The sequence below is a fragment of the Myotis yumanensis genome, unplaced genomic scaffold, assembly GCF_028538775.1.
Source record: "Myotis yumanensis isolate MYYU_CA2020_CCGP unplaced genomic scaffold, mMyoYum1.0.hap1 SCAF_15, whole genome shotgun sequence".
Lineage (NCBI taxonomy): Eukaryota > Metazoa > Chordata > Mammalia > Chiroptera > Vespertilionidae > Myotis > Myotis yumanensis.
The window spans coordinates 46,460,161-46,484,332 of record NW_027223766.1 but is presented as its reverse complement, the minus strand read 5'-3'; the positions used below and the strand labels follow the sequence as shown (position 1 = coordinate 46,484,332).

The 24,172-nt window shown below is 39.0% G+C and overlaps 1 protein-coding gene across 7 annotated transcripts in view; it reads right to left on the bottom strand.

Moving 5' to 3' along the window:
• The window catches only part of TRIQK (triple QxxK/R motif containing), a 450,171-nt gene that overhangs the window by 100,419 nt on the left and 325,580 nt on the right, over positions 1 to 24,172 (bottom strand). For 3 of the 7 annotated variants that reach the window (XM_070392283.1, XM_070392276.1, XM_070392277.1), the window contains one exon: positions 6,104 to 6,185. In XM_070392283.1, coding sequence (XP_070248384.1) covers positions 6,104 to 6,185 — 82 coding nt within the window. The other 4 variants (XM_070392278.1, XM_070392280.1, XM_070392281.1 and 1 more) reach the window with 4 other exon arrangements.

The window sequence follows — 24,172 nt, the reverse complement described above, 5'->3', positions numbered from 1 at the left end:
ATCTGTCATTAATTCAGTCTTCTCCTTGCTGACTATGATATCCAAAAGTATATACTGCAACACATGGTTTCAGTCTACTCAGTGAAAACATTTACAGCAGCCATCTATTAAGTTATTTATAACTAAAACCAGATCTTTCCATTATATCCAAAGAGGTTTTCAACATGTTATTTTTGTTATGGCTTCAAGAAGGAAACCAGCTGGCCGATGTGGCTCAGTTGGTTGGAGCGTCGTCCTGTGCACAGAAAGGTCATGGGTTCAATGCCTGGTTTGGGCACTTATGGGAGGCAACTGATCAATGTTTCAATGTTTCTCTCACACCGATGTTTCTCTCTCTCTCCTCTCTCACTCTCTCTCTCTCTCCCCCCCCTTTCTAAAATCAATAAAAATATATATCCTCATGAGGATTAAAAAAAATAAAGGATGCCATATGTTCACGATTATAAAAAGTATATATAATATATAGAAGGCCCCACCTTCTTCTAAGTACTTACATTTAAAAAATACTAGATTTTAGATATAGATGGTTTCTTGACTACATTGTGTCTGATTTTGGTTATACTAATAATGCAATAACCGAAGTAGCTATTTAGCAATTGTTCATTACATTTTATCTTCGGGAAAACCTAGATAACCCAAGCCTATGAAGCCAATCATGGGCAACTCTGCAAATCACATCTCCCTAGGATTTTTTCTTGCTGCTATTAATCTTCTTTTGTTAGTGTTAGTGTTTATTTATTTAATTACTTTTATGGTCTAATTCTGTAAAGTTTATGTTCTTTGTCATATACAGGCACTTAGCTTAATTTTCATCTGACTGACTGATAGTTTTCATATATGCCTTGAACAGTAAGTCTTCTGGCTTCACTGAGGGGCTGTGTGTGTATGTGGGGGGGGGGGGGGGGGGTATACATTTTCCTGGATCTGCCTTAGCCTTCACTTCCCACTAGCTTCCTCAAGATCATCAAGAAAAGAGATTATAGCCCTTTCTGTCTTTCTTGGCCGTGGTATAGCTGTGCACAGCCTTATGACGTTCTATGATTCCCAGGAATGTGTGTCAAAGATTTTTAAAGACTCTATGGACATCTTATTGCCCAGTTTTGTTTTGTTTTAGGTGTTTTAGGTCAGCCAATACTAGCCCAACTAGTGATGCTGACTCAGGTAGTCGTAATGTTAAATACACCATACTCATTGTTTTTGTCAAATGACATGGGAAAAGGGCTTTTCACAAAGACTGAGCTCTAAATCAGGTCAAATAAAGACAAGTTCTGAGAACGGGCTTTCAGTGGGCTGCCATCCAGGTCCGACAGTGACAATTCTCAGAGGATTTCTGCCTTCTCCAGTGCCTGCAGGATGTGGTTTTTCACAACCACTATAGTTGCAAGACGAAGGAGAGGAAAATGGAATTACAACAAGTTAAACAAAACAAAATACAGTATTCTTACTGAAATTCAGCTGTTTTTCTTGAATAAACATTCTATGGATTGTTGTAAGACTTTTGTTAATTTCCAAATATCTGAAAAAGTTGTTTTTAAGAATTTGTTGCCACTGTTCGTTTTGCTTTTATAAAGCACAATGTTCAGAAATAAAGATTTGGATTACTCACTAAAGGCAAAAGTCTCATCAAACCAAGATACTTGACAGAGACAAGAAGATCTAGAATGAATACTGAAGGAGACAGGTCATAAATTACAACTACTATGACCAACCAGAGAACTGATGATGATAACCTGAAACTATATTTATTTGCTTGCTCCTAGAGTGTAATGCCCATTTCCCCAGACAACCAATTACTCTGTAAAATCAGCATTATCAAATTTTAAAAAATATTTCTTCTTCTTCCTTTAGGCTGGGTCACAACAGGAGAAAGAAGGAAGGAAGGAAGGAAGGGAGGAAGGAAGGAAGGATGGAAGGAAGGGAGGGAGGGAGGGAGGGAGGGAGGAAGGGTATCACTCAGTATCATTCAAGATCCTGGCCTTAGAGAACAGCAGTCCCAGGCTTGGTTGGGAAACACCTGGGTAATTGTTGAGGATCTTCTTAGATCCTCTTCGGGTTTATCCTATATAATGAAAGGCTAATATGCAAATTGTCAGAAAGGCGAAACAACTGGTCGCTATGACACACACTGACCACCAGGGGGCAGACACTCAACGCAGGAGCTGCCCCCTGGTGGTCAGTGCGCTCCCACAGGGGGAGTGCTGCTCAGCCAGAAGCCAGGCTGACAGCTGGTGAGCGCAGCAGTGATGGTGTAGTGGCGCTAAGGATGTCTGACTGCAGGCTTAGGCCCGCTCCCTGAGGCATCAGTCAAACATCCCCCAAGGGTTCCCGGCTTGCAAAAGGGCACAGGCTGGGCTGAGGGACTCCCCCCACCCCAAGTACACGAATATCGTGCACCGGGCCTCTAGTTTTCATGATAAAAGACAAAAATCCAAATTGAAATAGCATGAAAATGAGGGAGAGGGAGGGAAAAGAGGAGGGAGAGATGAAAAGATTAACTGATTATTGACTGATTCCAGGAGTTAAGCATAGGAGTTTAATTGCGATTGGCCTGAATTCAAGTCTTGACTATGCAGAACTTTCTCTTCCCACCACCAGTTTCTGTTCCTTGCTTCCCTCTGGAATCATGGCTATATCCAGCTCTGGCTCACACCCCTTTAAAACTAAGACCAAAGTGTAATAGATACTTTTCGTTGGATTCATTTTAATTATTCTTATACCCCAAACCATTATCAAGTTTCTTCCAATTACAGAAGACTAAGATAATGTGTCTAGTTCCCACTGCAACCAACTTTAACAAATCAAAGTAGTTTGTCATTAATTTTTCCTGTTAAACAGAGACTGAAAAGATATACTTGAAAACGCATCGTACATAATCAACAGAATTTTCAGTCTTAAACAGGGAGTATGAGTATCAACTAAAAGCAAAATCATAACTAAAACGAAAACACTGATGCATAAGAATTTTCAAATTATGCCTGGATTTTTTTATAGCAAAGATGATACTACACATGTTCATATTTTTTATTTACATATACTTTGCAGACAATCTATGTAGTATCTGCTTTTCAAACAATATTTTAAAATGCCATTTTCAGTAATAATTTCTAATAAGTAGGTATTATCTGTTTTAAAAGTCCTTTCTTATTCAGTATAATTAATATATTTACCTTTAGCATAGGCACTGTTTCTATAAAGAACCACAAGTAGCTATAAAAACGTATAGTTAACAAAGATCATAAATAAGTTGGTACCATAATATTATCGTTTACTGTCCTTATGTTACATTTAGAAAAGGATAGGAGAATTTATATGCTCTATTTGATACAAAATAAAAACCTATGTTTATGTCATTATTTGATATTTAATGCAATACTCATTTACACCTATGCCACTGCTTAATGAAAAAATAGATTACGTAATTGCTTTTTGTATTTGCTTTTCGGTTCCTTAGCTTTGCCCACATAAGACTGCATCTTTGCCCTTGGTTGGTGTTGCTACCCAAGTTCATTATCATGTGAATATCTGGTTATTGTTTTATAAATGTTCCTCTTTCAGAAGACCAGTTTTTTTCTTTCTCGTCAGTGGACTTTATACTAACCACACTCATTATCATCATGTGGCAGCAGTGCTCTTTCTCTGCCTTAGCTGCTTTAAAAATTAATGCACGGTTATTTTCTGAATGCTATATAAGCTGCTTATGAGTACATTATGCTATCAAGCAAGCACATGCAGAAAAGCTTCCTAAACTGTTATTCTTTCAGTGAAAATACAGCTGGTTCTGCTTCAAAGGCACATCTTTTCACCTGCAAATGGACTTGCTCCTACACTTATTCCTCAATTCATTGTCTTTTATTTGTGTCTGGAAATCTTTAATTGCCTTTAATTAGAAAAAAGTAAACTCAGTGCTTTAATCTTGCAAATACATTCAATCATAATTCTGTTTGGGATGAATACCAAATTCTATTCACTGTCTGATCGCTATAACAAAGATATATAATTTATTGTCCATTGATATAGACCACACCAATTAAGATACAATAGAAAAGCAGAGATGAGTCAAAATATTTGGGAAAAAAAAAATCTGCAGTCTAAATTTAATTGCACAAGGAAATTACTGGAAGATGAGTTATTTACAGCATGCCATAAATATTGAAAAAAATTAAAATTTGGTAATCAACAGTAAAAACTTTTATATTTCAACATTTTTAGAATAGTTTCTCATCAACTGCTCCAAATCCTTTCCTCAAAAAGCAAAACACTATTTGGCATCTTATTTTTCTCATGTTACCAAAATTACTTATGCCAGGGCAGTACAATTTGGCACATAAAGTAATTTCTCAGCTGCCATAAGAACACAATTTTAGTTACTACATTAAAAACTACAAATAGCCCGGCCAGTGTGGCTCAGTGGTTGAGTGTCAACCTATGAACCAGAAGGTTATGGTTCGATTCCTGGTCAGGGCACATGGCCGGGTTGCGGGCTCGATCCCCAGTAGGGGGCATGCAGGAGGCAGCCTACCAATGATTCTCTCTCATCATTGGTGTTTTCTACATATAAATTTTTATTGGTTCTATGTATTCTAAATATTCTTTCACTTTGTTTACATCTCTTGTTTTGCAGAAATATATTTTATTTTATGGAGAGCACCTTATGTATTATATAGGGTGTCCCAAAATTCACGCAAGATTTGAATTTTGCATGAGCATTAACAACAACAACAACAAAAAATAAAAGCCTAATTTTACTTGGTTTATTGAATCAGATTCTAATATCTGTTGCCCTTTGATTTCAATCCCTTCAATTTGATAAGCATTACCAAGTACCAATTATGGCCCAGGAGCAGGGACAATGAAGACCAATGAAGACCACGGCTTTGCATATGTGCCAGCAAAGCCGTGGAGGCCATTTACCCGATGTGCTATTCCATACATAACCCTATACTGTATACTTTATGAATCCATAAAAAATTTACAATTTTTAATTATAAACCTGTGTTTTCTATCAAAATTACTTCTTGCGTGAATTTTGGGACACCCTATATTTATGTAATAGGTATATATTCTTTTGGTATCAATTATTTCTATTTATCTTCTGATTTCTATTGCAACCTCTTGTTTATTCTTCAGTTATTTAGAAGGTTTTTTATTAATTTTTTTAATTAAAAAGAGAAGTGGAATAGGAAGAAATGTGAAAGAACAGAGTGGGGGTTAGGTAAGGAGAAGTTACCTTTTTTGCTTCTGACTACTAGTTTATCACAATTTGTTCAGAGTTGTGGTGGTAGTATATTGATTCTTTAAAATTGGGGGTCTTGATTTGTAACTAGCATGTAAGTAAATTTTTTATAAATACTCCACGCATCCTTGAAAAGAATGGATAGAAAAATCCTACATAGAGTATAGTCTAAAACAGATAAGCTTCTTATCTTCCTATGCTGATGCGTGGCAGTCCACCATTTTACTAAGGTAAAAGTTTAATGGAGAATTTGAGGTTATCAAATTATTACCATTAATAAACAAGAGAATTACAAGTGGTTACATGGATAAAAAAGATTTAATAGATGACAATATTAAAAATACTGCCTATATAAAAGCAACTAGCCTTAAGAATAAACATATTTTTTTGCTTTTATTAAATTAATAAAAACTATAAAAGCTTTGAAAAAAATTATAGTTACACAAAATGTATTTCTCCATTGGCAGGCAGGACTGCACATTTTTTTTTTTTAATATATTTTATTGATTTTTTACAGAGAGGAAGGGAGAGAGACAGAGAGCCAGAAACATCGATGAGAGAGAAACATCGATCAGCTGCCTCCTGCACATCTCCCACTGGGGATGTGCCCGCAACCCAGGCACATGCCCCTGACCGGAATCGAACCCGGGACCCTTCAGTCCGCAGGCCGACGCTCCATCCACTGAGCCAAACTGGTCTCGGCGAGGACTGCACATTTTTGCTCCTTAAAAACTCTATACAGTCTTTTATTAACCATATTCTGTATGTTATAAGTATTAGGGGAAAGTTATTTTCTTAATACCACATATAATTGCTTTTTTTCTTTATCTTAATTTGCAGAAATGTACCAAAGGGAAATTTACCGCTTACCAATTTGCTTTCTGTACTGATCAACAGGAAGTTTTACAGTGGAGGCATCTTTTCTCCCCATCTTTGATCTCCAAAATGCCTTCTGCAAAGAAAAGAAAAAAATTATGATGAAATCCTAAAAAATCAAAAGCACTGTCTACAAACTTCAGGAATAATTTATTCCATAAACTTCATTTTTAAAGCAATGGGTAAAAGTGCCTTTGACTTATTCCCATTAGATATTAGTAAAGAACACAAAATTATTTCAAATAAATTATCAAGGATACAACTGCTGCTAATTAAACTTCCCAATCATTTGTTCTTGGTAACACTCATTTTATCAAGAACTATCAATGCTAATTAAACCACACAGAGAGGGCACGTCTGTAAATGTGGAAATAACGTAGTACTGTGTTTATTCACATGGTTTGAAGCTGCAGGCAGGCTCTTGACGGTGTGTTTCTCTCCAACTACCTCCTCTGCTATACAACGAGGCTAAAGTTTGAATCCCAGGTACTTCAAATTTTGTTTTATAAAGCATGACAGGTAACAAAAGTACATGAATTTGAATTCTAGTTCTGCCTCTCTTCAGTAAACAGTTTAAACTACTACTGCATATTCTAATATTCTTATTCTTACTACATTATAAGCCCTGTTTGATTCAATCTACCACATATCTTTCAAATCCTATTATTTTTATTGAGTTTAAATATTGTGGCAGAGACAAGCTACTCACCAAAATCCATATTCCCCTTTTCTTCCTGGCACAGAGTTACACTGTAACTCCTAACCTCAGTGCAAACACGTAACTGAGTTGTTGTTAGCAGAGTATGAATGGAAGTGATGTGTGTCACTTGCAGACCTGAGCATTAAGATCTCCCTTGTTGAGGCCCGAGTTTTCCTTCCCCATCTAATTAGCTAGGATGGAAATGATCCCCAGACTCCCTCCCTCCCTCCTTCCCTCCCAACTTCCTATAAAATCAATAAAAGCATATCTTTGGGTTAGGATAAAAACCAAACAAAAACCTGCCCCCGACCCCACCAGCACTTCCACATACCTGGTCCCCTTAACTCCCTAGAAACTCACTTGAATGCCTGACTGGGAAGTTCAGGCTTTTGAGCCATAGCTTTCCCGTTCTCCTTGCTTAGGGCTCTGCCAATAAAGTGACTCTAAATTCTCCACTGCAGTTCTCAGTGTTTAGTGTTTGGCTCTTGTGTGCTGCGTAGACTAACTCTCTGCTCGGTAACACAAGCAAATAGCTTCTACTGTCAGTATAACGGGCCTTCTTAGTAGTCTCCTGTGCAGCAGGTTTCATCATCATGATGGACCAAGACTCCTGTGTGTTTCCCATTCTTCTCTCTCAAAACAGCAGTAATTATTGGAGGTAAGACGCAGTTATCCTCTGCTTTACCATTATTTATTAGGGGACTAGTGGCCCGGTGCACGGATTCGTGCACATTGGCAGGAAATTAGAAGAAATATTTTAATATCGCTATTTGCCCTTTATAATAGAAGTGTCAATCAAATTCATGATCGACAATGACAGATCGAAATACATGCGTGCGACTGGTGCCAGTGAGAGCTTTATATGTATCGTGCATGTGCAAGTCAACTTAGCCTTTTATATATATACTTGCTTATATATATAAGAATAAACTTGCTTAATTAGACCTGCTTTCTGATGTAGCTAAACTTTTTCCACCCCAACTTCTCTTTCAGGTAATTTTCAGCAACAGAGCAGTAAATATCAACACGAAGGAGATTATTATTGTAGATCACGCAGGGAGAACAAGAATAAAATGTTTAACTGCAGCAGTGTTTGACCATATTCTGCACAGTGAGAAAACCTGAAATCATTTTCAAGTTCCACCATTTCTTACTTCTTTTCAGTCAAGTCAAGTTTCTAAGCTTTTTAAATCTCTGTTTTCCGGCTAATGAAAAGAAAATAGGATTCCACCGAGTGTCCTACCTACCTACTCCAGGAATTCTGTGAGGATCAAATGAGATGAGGCATGGGAAAACGCTTCACAGACACTTGGTTAAAGTGTGAAATGTTTGCACCTGGCTATGAAAAAACTGCGAGGCTAGTTGTTGGTAGGGAGAGGAAGCCGGGCGTTACCTGGATGGAGGGAAGGACACTTAGCATATTAGCCTTTTATATATAGAGATTGGTGAGACTGGGAAAGAGTAGGTAAATTTCATAGTCTGTAAACCTCAAGGAACCACATTCCAGTTTGAGAGGGGAGACCACATTGGCTTCAGATCTTTGACTTCTACTGGATGCAACGGATGGGAACTTCAGGATTTCCCTTCTGGGAAGGCAGGAAAGAGGATGTGCATGGCTATTTCATGACAAGAAAGATGGACTATAGGAAAAGCTGTTGGCTACTCAATGAAGTACATGTTCTCTCTGTTGTTTACGGAGCACACTGGACCACATTTTCCAGTTCCTTTGATGCTAGTTGTGGGCATGTGACTGAGTTTCAGCCAATGAAATATGAGTAAATTAATGTCTGCAACTTATTCATATGCTCCTCATTCAATTGGCTCAAATGGAGGTGACCTCCAGAGTGACACTGAAAAAAAATGTGATGAAGATGGCAAACATTACATCCTGGATCCTGAGTGACTGCATAGAAAAAGGCTATTCAACCAACTTGTTTTCCTCTTTCATGCTGACATGAGAACAAGAAATAAATTGTAGCATATGGGCCTCTGTCCTTTTTTGTATCTATTAATTATAGTCAGTAGTATCACCCTAATTAAAACAAACATGTTTAGATGTCTCCATATAAACTGATGTAATTGTCAAAGTATAGTTTTACTAATAAGCATTATTAAGGTTCTCAAATACCAAATGAATTTGAATACGTTCAGACCAAACTGTACTGTTCACATATGTATATGGTCACACAGAGCAATGTTAACAATGATCCCACTGAGTACAGTAAAAGGCATCCCCAAATTAATAATTTTTACGTATGTGTAAGAAAATTATAAACTCAGAAAAAATCCATTTTTCTATTCATAAAATCTTCATATTTAATATTATGCTAATATTTAAGAATATACAAATGAAGACAAAAGTTAAATTACATTTTCATTCTTCATAAACCATGTAGTTATTAAATACAAGCTAACACATCCTTAAAATTCCAGAAATGAAACCAGGACATCACCTAATCCTATTGTCTCACTTTTAATAATTCAGAACATTAAAAATTAATACTGTTAATATAAATACCATAAAAATGTCAAAATATATATTTATTCATATAGAAACTATTTGCATAGTGTTTTGTATTTCTTAATTGTAAAGAGGAGTCAAGTTATTTTAATTCATTGTGTGGGGCTAAAAAAGTATATTACTTCATTTTAAAAGTTAGGATAAATGAATAAAACACAGAAAACATTACTTCCTCTTCAATTTAGTTTTGCTTGTCACCTTATAGAATAACTTAAATTTTTAAAAATTACTTACACTATCCACTAAAACAGTCACTCACTATTCTTCCTCCAATTCCTTCCTAGTCATTTAAACCAACATCCTATCAGAGATAACATTTAGAGGCCAGTGTTTTATTGATTCATTACACGTAATAAACAATAAAATAAGGGATCCACAGATAGTATCTTTTCATCAAAGTAAATTGAATTTTATTTATTTTAAAATGCACTTTAAATAAAAAAATTATACCCCCAAAATCTTAAGAACCTAAATTTTTATAAGGACATACCATTTATGAACAAACACATTTTATATTATGTGACTATTAAAACTTTAAAAGAATTTTAAGCTAGGAAATTAATTCAAGAGAAACAAATTTTAAATTTTTGTTTCTATTTTTTTTAGTGGTTGGTAATCCCTACTCAAAATGTCAAAAATGTAAAATCTTCATCTTGTCTTTGAAATTATTATATTCTACTAGAGGCCCAGTGCAAGAAAGTCATGCAAGGGGGGGAGGGGTGGCGGGGGGGAGTCTCCTCAGCCCGGCCTGCACCCTCTCACCATCTGGGACCGCTGGCTCCTAACTGCTTGCCTGCCTGCCTGCCTGCCTGCCTCATTGTCCCTAACCATTCACCTTCCTGCCTCATTGCCCCTAACCATTCTGCCTGCCTGCCTAATCACCCCTAACCTCTCTGCCTGCCTGCCTGATTACCCCTAACTGCTGGCCTACCTCCTTGATCACTCCTAACTGCTCCCCTGAATGCCTGATTGCCCCTAACCATTCTGCCTGCCTGCTTGATCACCCCTAACTGCTCGCCTGCCTGCCTGATTGCCCCGAACCACCTCTACCTCGGACCCCACAGCTTCGTCCGGAAGGTCGTCTGGAAGGTCAGTTGGCTGTCTGGTCTAATTAACATATTACGCTTTTATTATTATAGATTCTTTGAGCAAAATGACAGTCTACCAAATTTTAAGATGAAAGTGCCTAGAGAATGCAGGCATGCATAAAGGATTCACAATTTATTAGCTACAACAAACAAGAAGTTAGAAAAGAGATAGCCATTCATGTGATGGTGACAACTGTCAGTGCCTCAGACATCTACAACCTCTAAAATAATCTGACTTTTCTTTGTTCTTCAAAGCCTTACAGTAATCACCATTCTTTTCTATTGCTGTGATGGTTAGACAGCAAACTCCCAAGAAATCCAGGGAGACATTAGCACATACAGCCCCAGTTTCTAATAAGACATCCATTTGCATACAGCATCGGCACAATTTAAAATGTGCTCTGATAGATGCGGAAAGGGAATAACAGATTTATATTAGCATGTACAATACCAAGATTGTTTTCACAATTTGATTCCTTGGAGAGGACATCTCATCACCTTCTTTTACAAAGAACACTACATTCCCTGAGGAACTAACTTGCTCTGATAGCTAAAGCAACTAAAATATGAATTAATAAGAAAGTATTTATTATTTATGGACATTGCTGTAGGAATAATTTGATTAAATCATCAGAGATTTTAACATTTTTGAAACTTGATAACACATACTTAAGAAGTTACTAATTTTATTAAATATCTAAAACTGCATATTAAAATAATTTATAATTTCTTATTTAATTAAAACTTTCTACTCTAGAACTTTTAAGATTAAAAAGTGTTTTTGTTTTGCCCTGGCTGGGTGGTTCAGTTTTTTAGAATATCATTTAGATGTTCCGTTTTTTGGAATATCATCCCAAATACCAAGAGGTTGTATGTTCGAACTCCCAAATATGGGAGGTAATTGATATTTCTCTCGCATCAATGTTTCTCTCTCTTTCTCAAAATAAATCAATAAACATGTTCTCAGTTGAGGAATAAAAAAAAGTGTTTTTGTTTTTAATATCCTTTCTTAAACTGGTTTTGCACATTAAAAAGTTGTTAACACCATTAGTAATCAGCAAAATGCAAATTAAAATTAAAGTTTAGGTACCACTACACACCCACTGGAATGGTTCAAATAAAGATTAACTATACACAAAATAATTGGGAGGATGTGCAACAACTGAAACTCTGATACATTATTAAAAAATAATAAAAGAAAAGAAAATGAAAAATTAAAATATGGAATTTCCTTATGACCCAGAGATTCCATTTCTGGGAATATATCCAAAGAAACCAGAAGCACTGATTCAAGAGAACGAATGCACCGCTATGTTCACTGCAGCATTATTTATAACAGTCAAGATTTGGAAGCAGCCCAAGTGCCCATCAGATGAGTTGATAAAAAAACTGTGGTACATTTAGACAACGGAATTCTACTCAGCCATAAAAAAGAAGGAAATCTTACCTTTTGTGACAGCATGGATGGACCTGGAGAGTATTATGCTAAGTGAAATAAGCCAGTCAGAGAAAGACAAATACCATATGATTTCACTTATATGTGGCATCTAATGAGCAAAATAAACAAAATAGAAACAGATTCATAAATACAGGGAACAGTCTGACAGCTTTCAGAAGGAGTTTGGGGGGGTTGGGTGAAAAAGTAGAGATTAAGCAAAAAGAAAACAAACAAACATCCTCCTAGACATGAACAGCAGTACGGTGATTACCAGAGGGAAAGGTGGTAAGGAGGTAGCAGAGGGTAAAGGGTATATAAATGGTGATGGAAGGAGACCTGACTTTGGGTGGTGAGCACGCAATACAGTATCTATATATATAAAACCCTAATGTGCAAATAGACCAAACAGCAGAACTACTGAACAACTGGTTGCTATGACATGCGCTGACCACCAGGGGGCGCGCGCGGAACATGGCAGGCGTCAGCCATGGTGGGATGGTGGAGCAGGTGAGTGGGGGCGCCAGACCAAGGCAGGGCGCCCGGTCGCTGTCATCGGGGCAAGCTGCTGGTGGTTACAGAAAATTCTTTGCCCCCATGCGCTGAGGTCCCACCAGGCTCTCGCACCCGCTGCCGGCACCCAGTGATGGCCCCGATCGCCCCTCAGGGCTTCTCCATCTCCCCCTACTCCTGAGGCATGATCGAGGCAACAGATGCCTCTCGCACCCACTGTCGGCGACAATCCTTGAACCAGCTGCTGGCGCCAGCCCCAACTGCACCTACTGCAGGCAGATGGGACTGGGGGCCACAGCGGGAGGGGCCAGGCGGGGGCGTGGAAGATGGGCTGAGACCCGCCCCTGTGCTCACTGCAGCCTCGTGGCTCACAGTTCTTTTCAAGGTACATGGATTCATGCACTGGGCCCCTCGTACACACATAATGTATTATAGAACTGTACACCTGAAGCCTATATGATTTTATTTACCAATGTTACCCCAATAAATTCAATAAAGAAATAAAATAAAATAGGGATATCATCCAAGTGGGACTGATCTAATATCAGCACTTTAAATCTAGAGGTCAGAGTCAGAGAAATTCAAAGTGAAAGGGATATGATGCACAAGAAATTCTCTACTGCTGATTGGGGCCACACTGCGAGAAATGTGTACGGCCTGGAAAAGGTTAGTCAGACGAGGAGGGAATGAGGACACCAGTCCTACAGCCACAAGGAAATAAACCCAGCCATCAACCTACATGAGCTTAGAAGTGGATTCCTCCAGAGAGCCTTGAACTGCCTGGCTGGCATTTGATTTCAGGTCTGTGAGACCCTGAGCAGAAGACATTAAGTTGGCCTGCTGATCTATAAACTTAGTGGTAAGTTGTTATGTGGCAACAGAAGCTAATACACACCTGAAACCTAATGGTAGGTTTCACAGATTTAAGCAATGTTCTAATCTTCATGATGATACTGTAAATAATTTAGATGTGAGTGCTAAAAAGCAAAATAAACTTTTAAATAATATTTTTGGTTTCAATTATTAAAAAGGAAAAATATACAAGTCTGACATAATCATATTTCATATTCAGGAAGGTAATATCTGTAAATAGTGAAACTATTTAATTTGGCATGCCAGCTATATAAGTCATCTCTACATAAATCCATAATCACATTTATTCACAATAAATCAATATATTTATTATAAAAATACTCTAGAAAATTTGTTATGTGTAGGTACATATACAGAACATATAAATACAAAGATAGTATGTGTGTACAGGCACAGACATTCATCCTAGCGCTATCTTGTGGTCAAAGAAATAGCTCCATGCATTAAGTTTAGAGCATAAAGTATAATTAATTTTCAGTTAAATAATAAAGTTTCTAAAACATATCCAGAGAAAAATAGCATCATTTGTGATAAAAAAAAAAAAAATAGAGGCAAAGAATAAAAAATAAAAAGAAGAAAATTATATCTTATAGTAAATAATCCTATATAATAAAAGCCTAATATACTAAGTGTCCGGTGGTCTGTTCAACCAATTAAAGTGTAATATGCTAATGATATGCTAAGGCCGCTCAACCACTCGCTATGATGTGCACTGACCACCGGGGGCAGAGAGATGATCAGTCGACCAGTCATTATCACATGCACTGCCCACCAGGGGGCAGACGCTCCGACCAGTAGGTTAGCTTGCTGCTGGGGTTCAGCCAATCCGGACTGAGCAAGACAGGCCAGAAACGCCCTGGAGTCCTCCCTCAGTCCCTCTCCGGCCTCAATTGTGCACCAGTGGGGTCCCTCGGCCTGGCCTGTGCCCTCTCGCAATCAGGACCCCTTGGAGGATGTCGGAGAGATGGTTTCGACCCGATCCTGCTCAATGCAGGAGCTGCCCCTTGGTGGTCAGTGCGCTCCCACAGGGGGAGCACTGCTCAGCCAGAAGCTGGGCTCACGGCTGGCGAGCGCAGCGGCGGTGGTGGGAGCCTCTCCTGCCTCCACAGCAGCACTAAGGATGTCCGACTGCCGGCTTAGGCCCCCTCCCGATAGGAAGCAGGCCTATGCCATCAGTTGGACATCCCCCAAGGGCTCCCAGACTGTGAGAGGGTGCAGGCCAGGCTGAGGGACACCCCCCACCGAGTGCACGAATTTTGTGCGCCGGGTCTCTAGTGTAATTATATACAAGAACAGAAAATGTTAATTTCCCAATGTAACAGATGCTCAGGGAAGAATGAAAATGACTAAATTATCAAAATGGAAAATTAGAAAGTGGTTTATTCAATAACATAGGCTAACTCTTAATGAAAATCTCCTGCATACCTAGAATACACTGATAAAATGAAAATGATGAGTAAATTATTTCTCAAGTGTGATATATCTAGGAAATAGCGCAGTGAGAAAACAGCATACAAACAGAAAAATTCACAGACAGAAGCAAAAGAAAAAAACTGTTTACACTGTATTCACATTAAAAATCAAACATCACTCTTTCACATTCTAACAATCCCCACCTCCCCAGCTACAGAAAGAAAAACAAGCCATGCCTTTAATATAATATTTTTTTCCAACCTAAAACAGCTGCAAAAAAATAAATCTTGTTGGAGATAAGCCTGTTATAAATATCAACACTCCCTTTAAATAAGGGAGTCCAGTTTTCATACCATCTGTCTCTTTTTAAAAGGGAAAACATGAAAATCATAAACCAGAACATTGTTTGAAATAAGGCATTTAAAAATGAATGCAGTAAAAAGGCTATGTATGAATGACTCTGAGCCCCTGTCTTTAAAACTGTCTTGTTTACCTCAGATCAGAAAGTGGGATTTCATGAAAGTAAACAACTCTTACTCCATGAAAAACCTGCCTGAAATAATGAACAAAGACCAGAAAGAGTATTCTCTGTAATGTGCCACACACACCACTGTTGATTTTTTAACTACAATTGTGTGACTTTTCTTATATCCACTTTTTCCAAAACTTTATTACAGTCCATTCAAATATGCTCATGTCACTGTATTTAAGTACAAAAAAATTGTTACTAACAGAACTGGACTCTTCTGTTAGTACAGGTTCTATCCTCGGCAAAAATCATTCCTATGCCTCACTCAACAAAGTGGTTCTAATACTCGAGTTTGGATTTTATCTTAAAACCTTCTTTCTTCTTTTGCCCTTGATTATTTTTCATTCTTTGTTAACGACCTTGTGATTGAACATTTTAATTTTTTCTCTACCACATCATTACTACTTCAGTAATTAAGTCCATAAACCATATTCATTATTCAACTCCTAAAAGCATTCACCAAAAAAAACACACACAAAAAAAACAAACAAAACAAAAGTGGATTAATGCGAGATGGGTTATCCAAGTAGAGGTGTTCAGACTAGTACACTAGATATGCCTACATAAAGGAATATGCAGTATGATGACACTCCCATAGCTTAAAGAAAGAGGAAGAAGCATAAGGTAGAGAAAAATAGCATCCTCTATTTTAAACATATATGTAAATGTTTAGTCCATTTTCTCAATTCCAGTGGCAGGACTCTGAAAAGCTACTGAAACAAAGGCACGTAGGGAGCCTGGGCATATTTCATCCTCCTTCTCCCCCTGCCTCTTTTTCTCACTCGCACACAAAGACACACCTCTATATTGCAAACAAACAAACAAAACAAAAAAATTAAATCACTTAATCATGAGCATTTGCAGTTATTTTAAAGGGCTAAGACTGCACTTAAGTGTGTCCTTCATAGGAAAAATATGTCCTAAGACATTTTTTTAAATTTAATTTCATTCTGTTTTAACTATGGACCACCTAGGCCTGTAAATATAAATATATATATATATGTATATATATATATATTTATACATATATATATATATATATCCACATACATATATATGTTATTTTACAAATGATAAATGACATTTAATTGCTTTCTTGGAATGCTGAAACTTCAGTGTATGAAGGAGGAAAGAAGATTTCTTCAACGTAATGGTCAATAATATTTAATCTGAAATTAATTATTTAAAATAACCATTTTACAGCAATCAATATTTCATCTTTTTGTAATCTGATGTAGGTACTACAAATGACTGTACAATTAGATTATCGGTGTTACAATAGAAAAGCAATTTACCTTAGACCTATCAACTATTAGCTTAAAAGTAAAAGGCTTTTTTTCATATTACATTTAGTCTACTGTTTATTTTCTAACTTCCTTCCACTAGAATGTAGTAACACAGGAGCAGATCTTTGTTTCATTCACTGAAGAATCCAAACAATATGGCATATAGTAGATACTCAATTTTAAGTAAATATTCTCCATAAGACAGTTAACTTAAACATCCATGTCATGCTTAATTCTTATAAAAAATAAAAACAATTTGAGTTTTAAAATATTACCATAAATTTTCTTTTATGAGAATATGAGCCTAATTAACTCTTTTCCTTTCTGGTTCTGTCACTTTTTATTTTTTTGTTTTTTTATTAAATTTATTGGGGTAACATTGGTTAATAAGATTATATAGGTTTCTTTCTTTTTTAATATATTTTATTGATTTTTTTACAGAGAAGAAGGGAGAGGGATAGAGAGTGGGTTTTATATATATATATATAAACATTGATGAGAGAGAAACATCGATCAGCTGCCTCCTGCATTCCCCTACTGGGGATGTGCCTGCAACCAAGGTACATGCCCTTGACCGGAATCGAACCTAGGACCCTTCAGTCTGCAGGCCAACGCTCTACCCACTGACCCAAACCGGTTAGGGCTATACAGGTTTCTATAATACATTTCTAACAATAATATGCATACTGCATTGTGTGCCCACCACCCAAAGTGAAATCATCTTCTTTATCATACATCTGACCCCCTTTATGCTTTAGAACACCACCTCCCTTCCCCCTGGCAACCACCATACTAACTGTGTCCATGAGCTCTTGTTTGCTTTTCTTGTTTACTCGTTTGTTGCTTTCAGGTTTATATCCACAGGAGTGAAATTTGATGGTTCTTACATTTTGGTTCTGATTTATTGTGCTTAGCATGATATTCCCAAGATCCATCTATGTTGTCACAAATGGCAGTATTTCATCTTTTCTTATGGCCAAAGACCACAAAATAGCACAAGTAAAATCATTTCCACACTGTTATACTGCTTTTCATAAGAAAAAACAACATTCTGAAGCCAGAAGCAAACAAACCAAAACAAGAAAAACAAAGTCAAATAAAACAAACCACAAGTCAAACAACCTTTCGCCAAACGTTAAAGCAAATACACACACCTTGCGTTGTGTTCTTGACACTGCCAGGTCTGAGCTGTGGAAAGCTGCCAAGGGCTAAGGTGTTTCCAAAGGCAAGATTTTTACCGAGGAAGCCGTGCTCCCATTCCTCGAAAATTCAACTCCAGATACCAATAATAATACTCTTAGTTGCCTTCTCTTACTGGAATTCAAAATAGAACATCAACATTAAATGGATCATCTGCAGTTCCCTAATTGTCCACAAAATAGAATCACTGTGGTAGCATCTTCCAAAAGCTCTTTTCAGGTGTGCTAATTCTGCTCCATGTTCAATTGGATTAAGTTTCTACAGCCAGAAATACTTGGAAAATGTTGCATAATATGACCCCTTTTTTCACAAGACACACTTTCATAAAAAGGTTTTGAGCTGTGCTATAAGAGAAAACCCTATTTAAATTTATGTAAACCAGTGTGTCCCAAATTTACTTAAGCGAAGACCCCTTTCTACTGTAATAAATAGTAATGTTATTTTTGCACATTATACTTTACGAACGGTACACTGTATAGCAAATATCTGAAAGGTGGTGAAAGATGCTTCCACAGTATTTTAAAGGTGAATATGAATGTAAAGAGACCGATACAAATTTATTTTCTGTATTGCAAGGTGTACAGAGTTGACCTATAAAAATAACGATATTTATTCAAACATAAACTTTTCAGTATATGTTAATTTTTAAACTAAATGTTCATTTAAAGAGCAACAAGGAAAATAATCAAATAATGTATGATTTACTCATTTTTGTTCAATGAATACTTACTAAATAACTATCATGTGCCAGCCACGAAATTATTTCTTGTTTATGCTACATCTGCTCTCATCTAGTTGAATATCAAATTTAAATGGTTCCAAACACTATCTACACTAATAAAAGAGAAACATGGTAATTAGCGTACGACCACTACCCTTTTCATTGGCTAACCAGTGAGTATATGCAAATTAACTGTCAGCCAAGATGGCGGCCGGCAGCCAGGCAGCTGGAAGCGAACAGGAGGCTTGCTTGCTGCAGACTCCAACATTCCCCGCCTCACTTGCTGGCCTCTGAGTTGCAACTCTAAGCAACTATGTACTATGTTGCAAATAAGAAGGTAAACAAAACCCCAGAAACCAGCTTTCATTCAGCCGGGCTTTAGCAACATTGTATCGATGTTTTCAGCAGCGAGGCCTCAGAGCTAAAGCTGGCCCAGAATAAAAAAGAAAAGAAAAAAGAAAACAAGGAGCGGTTGGAAGCTTCAGTCACTCGCTTCTGGAAAACAGCCCTCAGCCCCTCACCCAGACTGGCCAGGCACCCCAGTGGGGACCCCCACCCTGATCCAGGACACCCTTCAGGGCAAACCAGCTGGCCCCCACCCATGCACCAGGCCTCTATCCTATATAGTAAAAGGGTAATATGCCTCCCGGCACTGGGATCAGCAGAGCAGCGAGGCTCCAAGCACCAGGATCAGTGTGACAGGGGGCAGCGCCCAAACCCCCTGATCGCCCTGCGCCTCTGTGTGTGACAGAGGGCGCGGCCACAACCTCCCTATCTGACCTGCTCTGTGTCTGATAGGGGGGAGCTCCCCAATCCCCTGATTGCCCTGCGGCTCTGTGTTTGACAGGGTGCAGCGCACCAACCCCCTGATCAGCCCTGCTCTGTGTGTGACAGGGTAGAGCCATAACCTCCCCATTGGCCCTGTCCTGAGTGTGACAGGGTGCAGTGCCCCAACCCCCTGATCCGCCCTGCTCTGTGTGTGACAGGGGGCGGTGCCCCAGCTCCCCTATCGGCCCTACTCTGTGCATGACAGGGGGGAGCTCCCCAACCCCCTGATCGGCCCTACTCTGTAGTGACGGGGGCAGCGCCCCAACCCCCTGATCGGCCCTGCTCTGTGAGTGACAGGGGCCAGCGCCCCAACCTCCTGATTGGCCCTGCTCTGTGCGTGACAGGGGGTGGCGCCGCAACCTCCCCATCAACCCTGCCTTGAGTGTGACAAGGGGGCGGTGCCCCAACCCCCCAATCGGCCCTACCCTGAGCATGACTGAGGGAGGCATTGCAACTCCCCAATCAGCCCTGCTCTGAGCCTGACCAGGGGCTGCACTTAGGGATTGGGCCTGCCCTCTGCCACCCAGGAGATGGCTTAAGCCAGCAGGTCGTTATCTCCCGAGGGGTCCCAGACTGCGAGAGGGCACAGGCCGGGCTGGGGGACCCCCTCCCCACCTCCCCGAGTGCACAAATTTTTGTGCACTGGGCCTCTAGTGTAATAATAATAATACCAACTCAAAACATAACCCCAAATATTTGAAAGCACAAGTGTTACTCATTCTAATCATACCATTAAATAATAGCTTATCATTTGTAGACTAATATTAAATAGTGATAATAATCCAGGTCAAGCATCATAATATAAAAGCATAGTCTTCTTTTAAAAATGTGCTGCAAAAGAATGAAGGTGAACTCCTACTTCACAGCATCTACAAAATTTAGCACAAAAAATCAACTCAAAAAAAAAAAAAATCAGAGACCTAGATGCAAAGGCTGAACATATTAAATGCTTAGAAGCAAATATAGTAGTAAAATTTCATGACCTTAGGTTAGGCAATAGTTTATTAGACACAACACAAGATCCTATCAAACTGTTTCAACAAAACAGTATTAGTTAAACCTCCCAGTACAGAGTTTAACATTTCAAAAGTAAGAGGTAAGCTAAGAAATCACATTTTCTTTTTCATGAAAACATACATCTATCTCTATTGTTGTAAACAGACTTAACATTTCTATTGTATACAAGAGGATTACATGTATGTAGTATGTATAAAAAAAACTTGGCTCTAAGGCTCTATGATCCTTATCTGTTACGTAAAAAGTATCCTGAGGATATCAGATATGATAAAATGTGTATTACTATTTTCAATTATCATTTTAGCCATACTGAAAGAATAAAAACAACTATATTCTAAGCAGAATGTTCACTAAGACCTTCACACTTAGAGCCAAATCTACTGATATCAAAAACATGGATATATATATATATATAGAGAGAGAGAGAGAGAGAGAGAGAGAGACAGACAGACTAGGGGGGAAAGACTAGCTTCGTCTTTCTACATGAAGGAACTTCCACTAGAAGTGTGGTCCTTAACAGAGATGTTTTTGGCCTTGAAGTAGGAGAAAATTCTTTGAACTGGTGGATCTCAACATAAATCAACATAAATATTTAGCATCCCTAAACTGCAGGGTCTCAAAGCCAGTAAAGTGTTTTGAAGACATTGTTATCATTTAAGATCACCTCCACATATTTCAAATGGCCCAGAGGTATCACCCAGGATGGAAAGCTGGAGCAGTCTTGGCCTTCCACTCCTTATTCACAGCTTCCCAACAAGAATGATCAGATTGGTGGCAGAAACCCATTGGTCCATATTATTCCAATAGGTAGAGATTATAAACCTGTAAACACTAAAGGTTTGCTCGCTCACTCCCCCTTCCCCACTCCCCCCTTATCCCCCACTCCCAGCCCCAACAATTCAGAGCCAAACTCTAGGTGAGGTATCTGTTCTGCACAACGAAATTTCCTCTCGGCTGGACTCAAGTCTAGGTTCTGAGAAAGGGAGTAGAAGCAGTAGAGGGCAGGAGTTACTAGTTCTCCCATCTGGTTTCCCATCTAAAACAATATGCCCAGTGGGCTCTTTGGTAACAAAACTGCTATGGCAAACTCCACCTGTTTGTTCACAAACCCAAGAGAAGAAAAGAGCTATTAGTTACTAATCCCTGAAAAACTGCAATTCTCTCATCTATTTGTCCCTATTCCAAGTTCTCCACCAGAAATGAAGTGAGTAAAGAAAGGAAGAGTTAAATACTTGGTAAAAACAAGACAACAGGCCCAAAATGGGGTTGCTCATGCTAAGCCCCACATCACCAAACCCAGGCAAATACAAGTTCAGCCTTCCCAGATATGGAATCTTAAACCCTCTTATCAGGAATCACCTGGTCAGCACTAACTAGTTAGGTAATCTGCCTGAGAGGCCCCTGCCAGCTCCCAAAGGAGAGTAACGTGCAATAACCAACCCATGTGTTGGCCAGTACAAATCCCTTGTTCCCACTCCCCTCTACTCAGAAGGTTCTCATTTTGTACAGACCCTCAGAGCTCCTTCCCTATCTGCAGACTGAACGCTGCCCAAGTCAAACCAATTTTTGCTCAAATAAGGTCTCAAAATTTTCAATATGTCTCAGTATATCTTTTAACAAACTAAACCGTTTGAATAAAATTATGTGTTAAAGAAACAATTACTTAATGACATATTTACTGATGCCCGCTTTTATTGATAAAGCTGGATAAAGGAACTTCAGCAAAGAAAAAAAACTATTTTTAGTCTTCTATTTTAAAACAGAAATCAGGAAAAGAGCCACACTGGAACCATCCCTAATACATTTTTAGGGACAGGAAATTAAAATGTTATGTAAGATTATTCACTTAAATTTAAGAAAAGAGTTTCAGGAGTCAGGTAAGGATATTCCAGTGGCAAATACTAAATGTAACCAACTTTCCTTTGTCCAGAATGGACTTCGATTTAAGAGAAAATTTATGTATTTAATGTTTACTTCAAAAATACAATTTAATCTTTTCCCAAATTATTTGATACATTCTCTCTTCACTTCCTTAAATATAGAAATATGGTTTCAGAGAATGATCAAAGGGCATTTTGGAATAAAATACAGTTGACATGGTTTTGAAAGACAATAACAATTTATTGAACATTGGTAGTTCCTGTTTGTTAAATGTTTGTTTTTTGCTTTGTTTTTTAATCCTCAGCCGAGGATATTTTTCCATTCATTTTTAGAGAGAGTGGAAGAGACAGAGAGAAATATCGATGTGAGAGAAACACCTTGATTGGTTGCCTCCTGCAGGAGCCCTGACCAGGGCCCGGGCCCAGGAGGAGCCTAAGCTCTATCCACTGAGCCATACCAGCTAGGGCTGTTAAATGTCTTTAAAAAAGAAAAAGAAAACAGACTGGGGATTGGCTGAAGACCCTGAACTAAGATAAACTATGGTAGAGAAAAAAAATACCCAATTCTGCTCCTGGCTATGTAGCTTTGGACATAAGTTACCCAGTCTCTCTGTGGGGTAAAGAGTAATTTCCTTATGTCTTAAGAACTTGATAGAAAACACATGTTCTTAATCTAGCTTCCACTTACTTTTCAAATTGTGTCTTTTTCTAGGAGTAGAGTCACTAGCTTTCCTTGGCATCTCAAAGTGGTATACGTTACTAAAAAGACCATTCATCCCTGGATAACAAAGTACTCTTTTCCAATACTTCCAGGATACGTATATTCTTGAATAAAAAAACTAGTGATGTCAAGGGGGGAAAAGGTGTCATGCAGAACATTCCTGGTGCTCCCTAACCAGAACCGATCAACAATGGCGGGATGAATGGGTTTCCTCCCCATTTCTAAATAACTCCAAGATGAAGTTTGAGAAATGCTATAAGCAGGTGGATCACAATCGTGTGTGTTTACAAATTCAGATCATACAGACTAATGGAGAGGTTACACGTGTAATCAATAACACTTTACATCTGTGTAGATGATTGCTTTGAAGCTACTTTCACAACCAATTGCCCCCCTTACATCTAAGGAACCAAGGGCACACAAGCATCCTCACTTGATGGAGAACCATCTTGTGGTTTCTGGCCCGAGGACCGACATTCCCTAACCCGGCCAGCTTCCTGCTTTCTGGGCCACCGTCCTTCCCGGTGTCAACACGCTGTAAAGGCTTCCTTCTTGGAGATGCATCCAGGAAGCCGAGCAGAAGGAAGTAGCAGCAGACTTTTAGCTCCTTTGTTCTCTCTCGGGAATGTTTGTTCTGCCGAATCAGGTGGGACCAGGTGACGCGAGCAAAGAAGAGGAAGTTATTTGTGGTTACCGTCTCATAGCTAATCATTTAATATGGGCCAATGAAGCTACCATCACCCCTCCCCACAGCAGGAGCCGAAAGGGAGATCACACATATATTGTCCACGAATGCACTGCCTCAACTTCCCGAAAAGCTCTTTGACACAAAGGAGCAGCAGCAAGAAAAAGAATTCCGGAGCGTAGAAACCAGATCTACTCTGCTCCTGGTCCTAGTCACCCCCGTGGGCACCAACACCCTGTGGGCTCAGGGTTCATCCAGCACCAGGAAAAGACCCCCCAACCCCCATCACCCCCCTTACCCCCCAATAAAACCACCTCTCGCTACCTACAGCTCTCCTCTGCACAGGTCTTGGTCGGCAAATACTTGTTGATTAAGAAAGAAAGGCGGGAGGAGTGTGGAGAGGGCGTAAAATGGCAAAAGAAGGCCTTTGAGCTTGAACTCTAGACCCCAGAGAACGGAAAAATAAAATAAACGGACGCCAATTACCCTACCGCACAAAGGAGCCGGCCGGCCGGCCTGGGGAGGTGGGCGGGGCCCGGCTGCCAGAGCCCAGCAGGCCCCGCCCCTCCACGCAGGCAGAGCGGAAGCCGCGCGTTCCTTAGCAACCGTGGCGGCCACGCCCACCTGAGCCCCGAGTCCGCGCAGGTTATTCC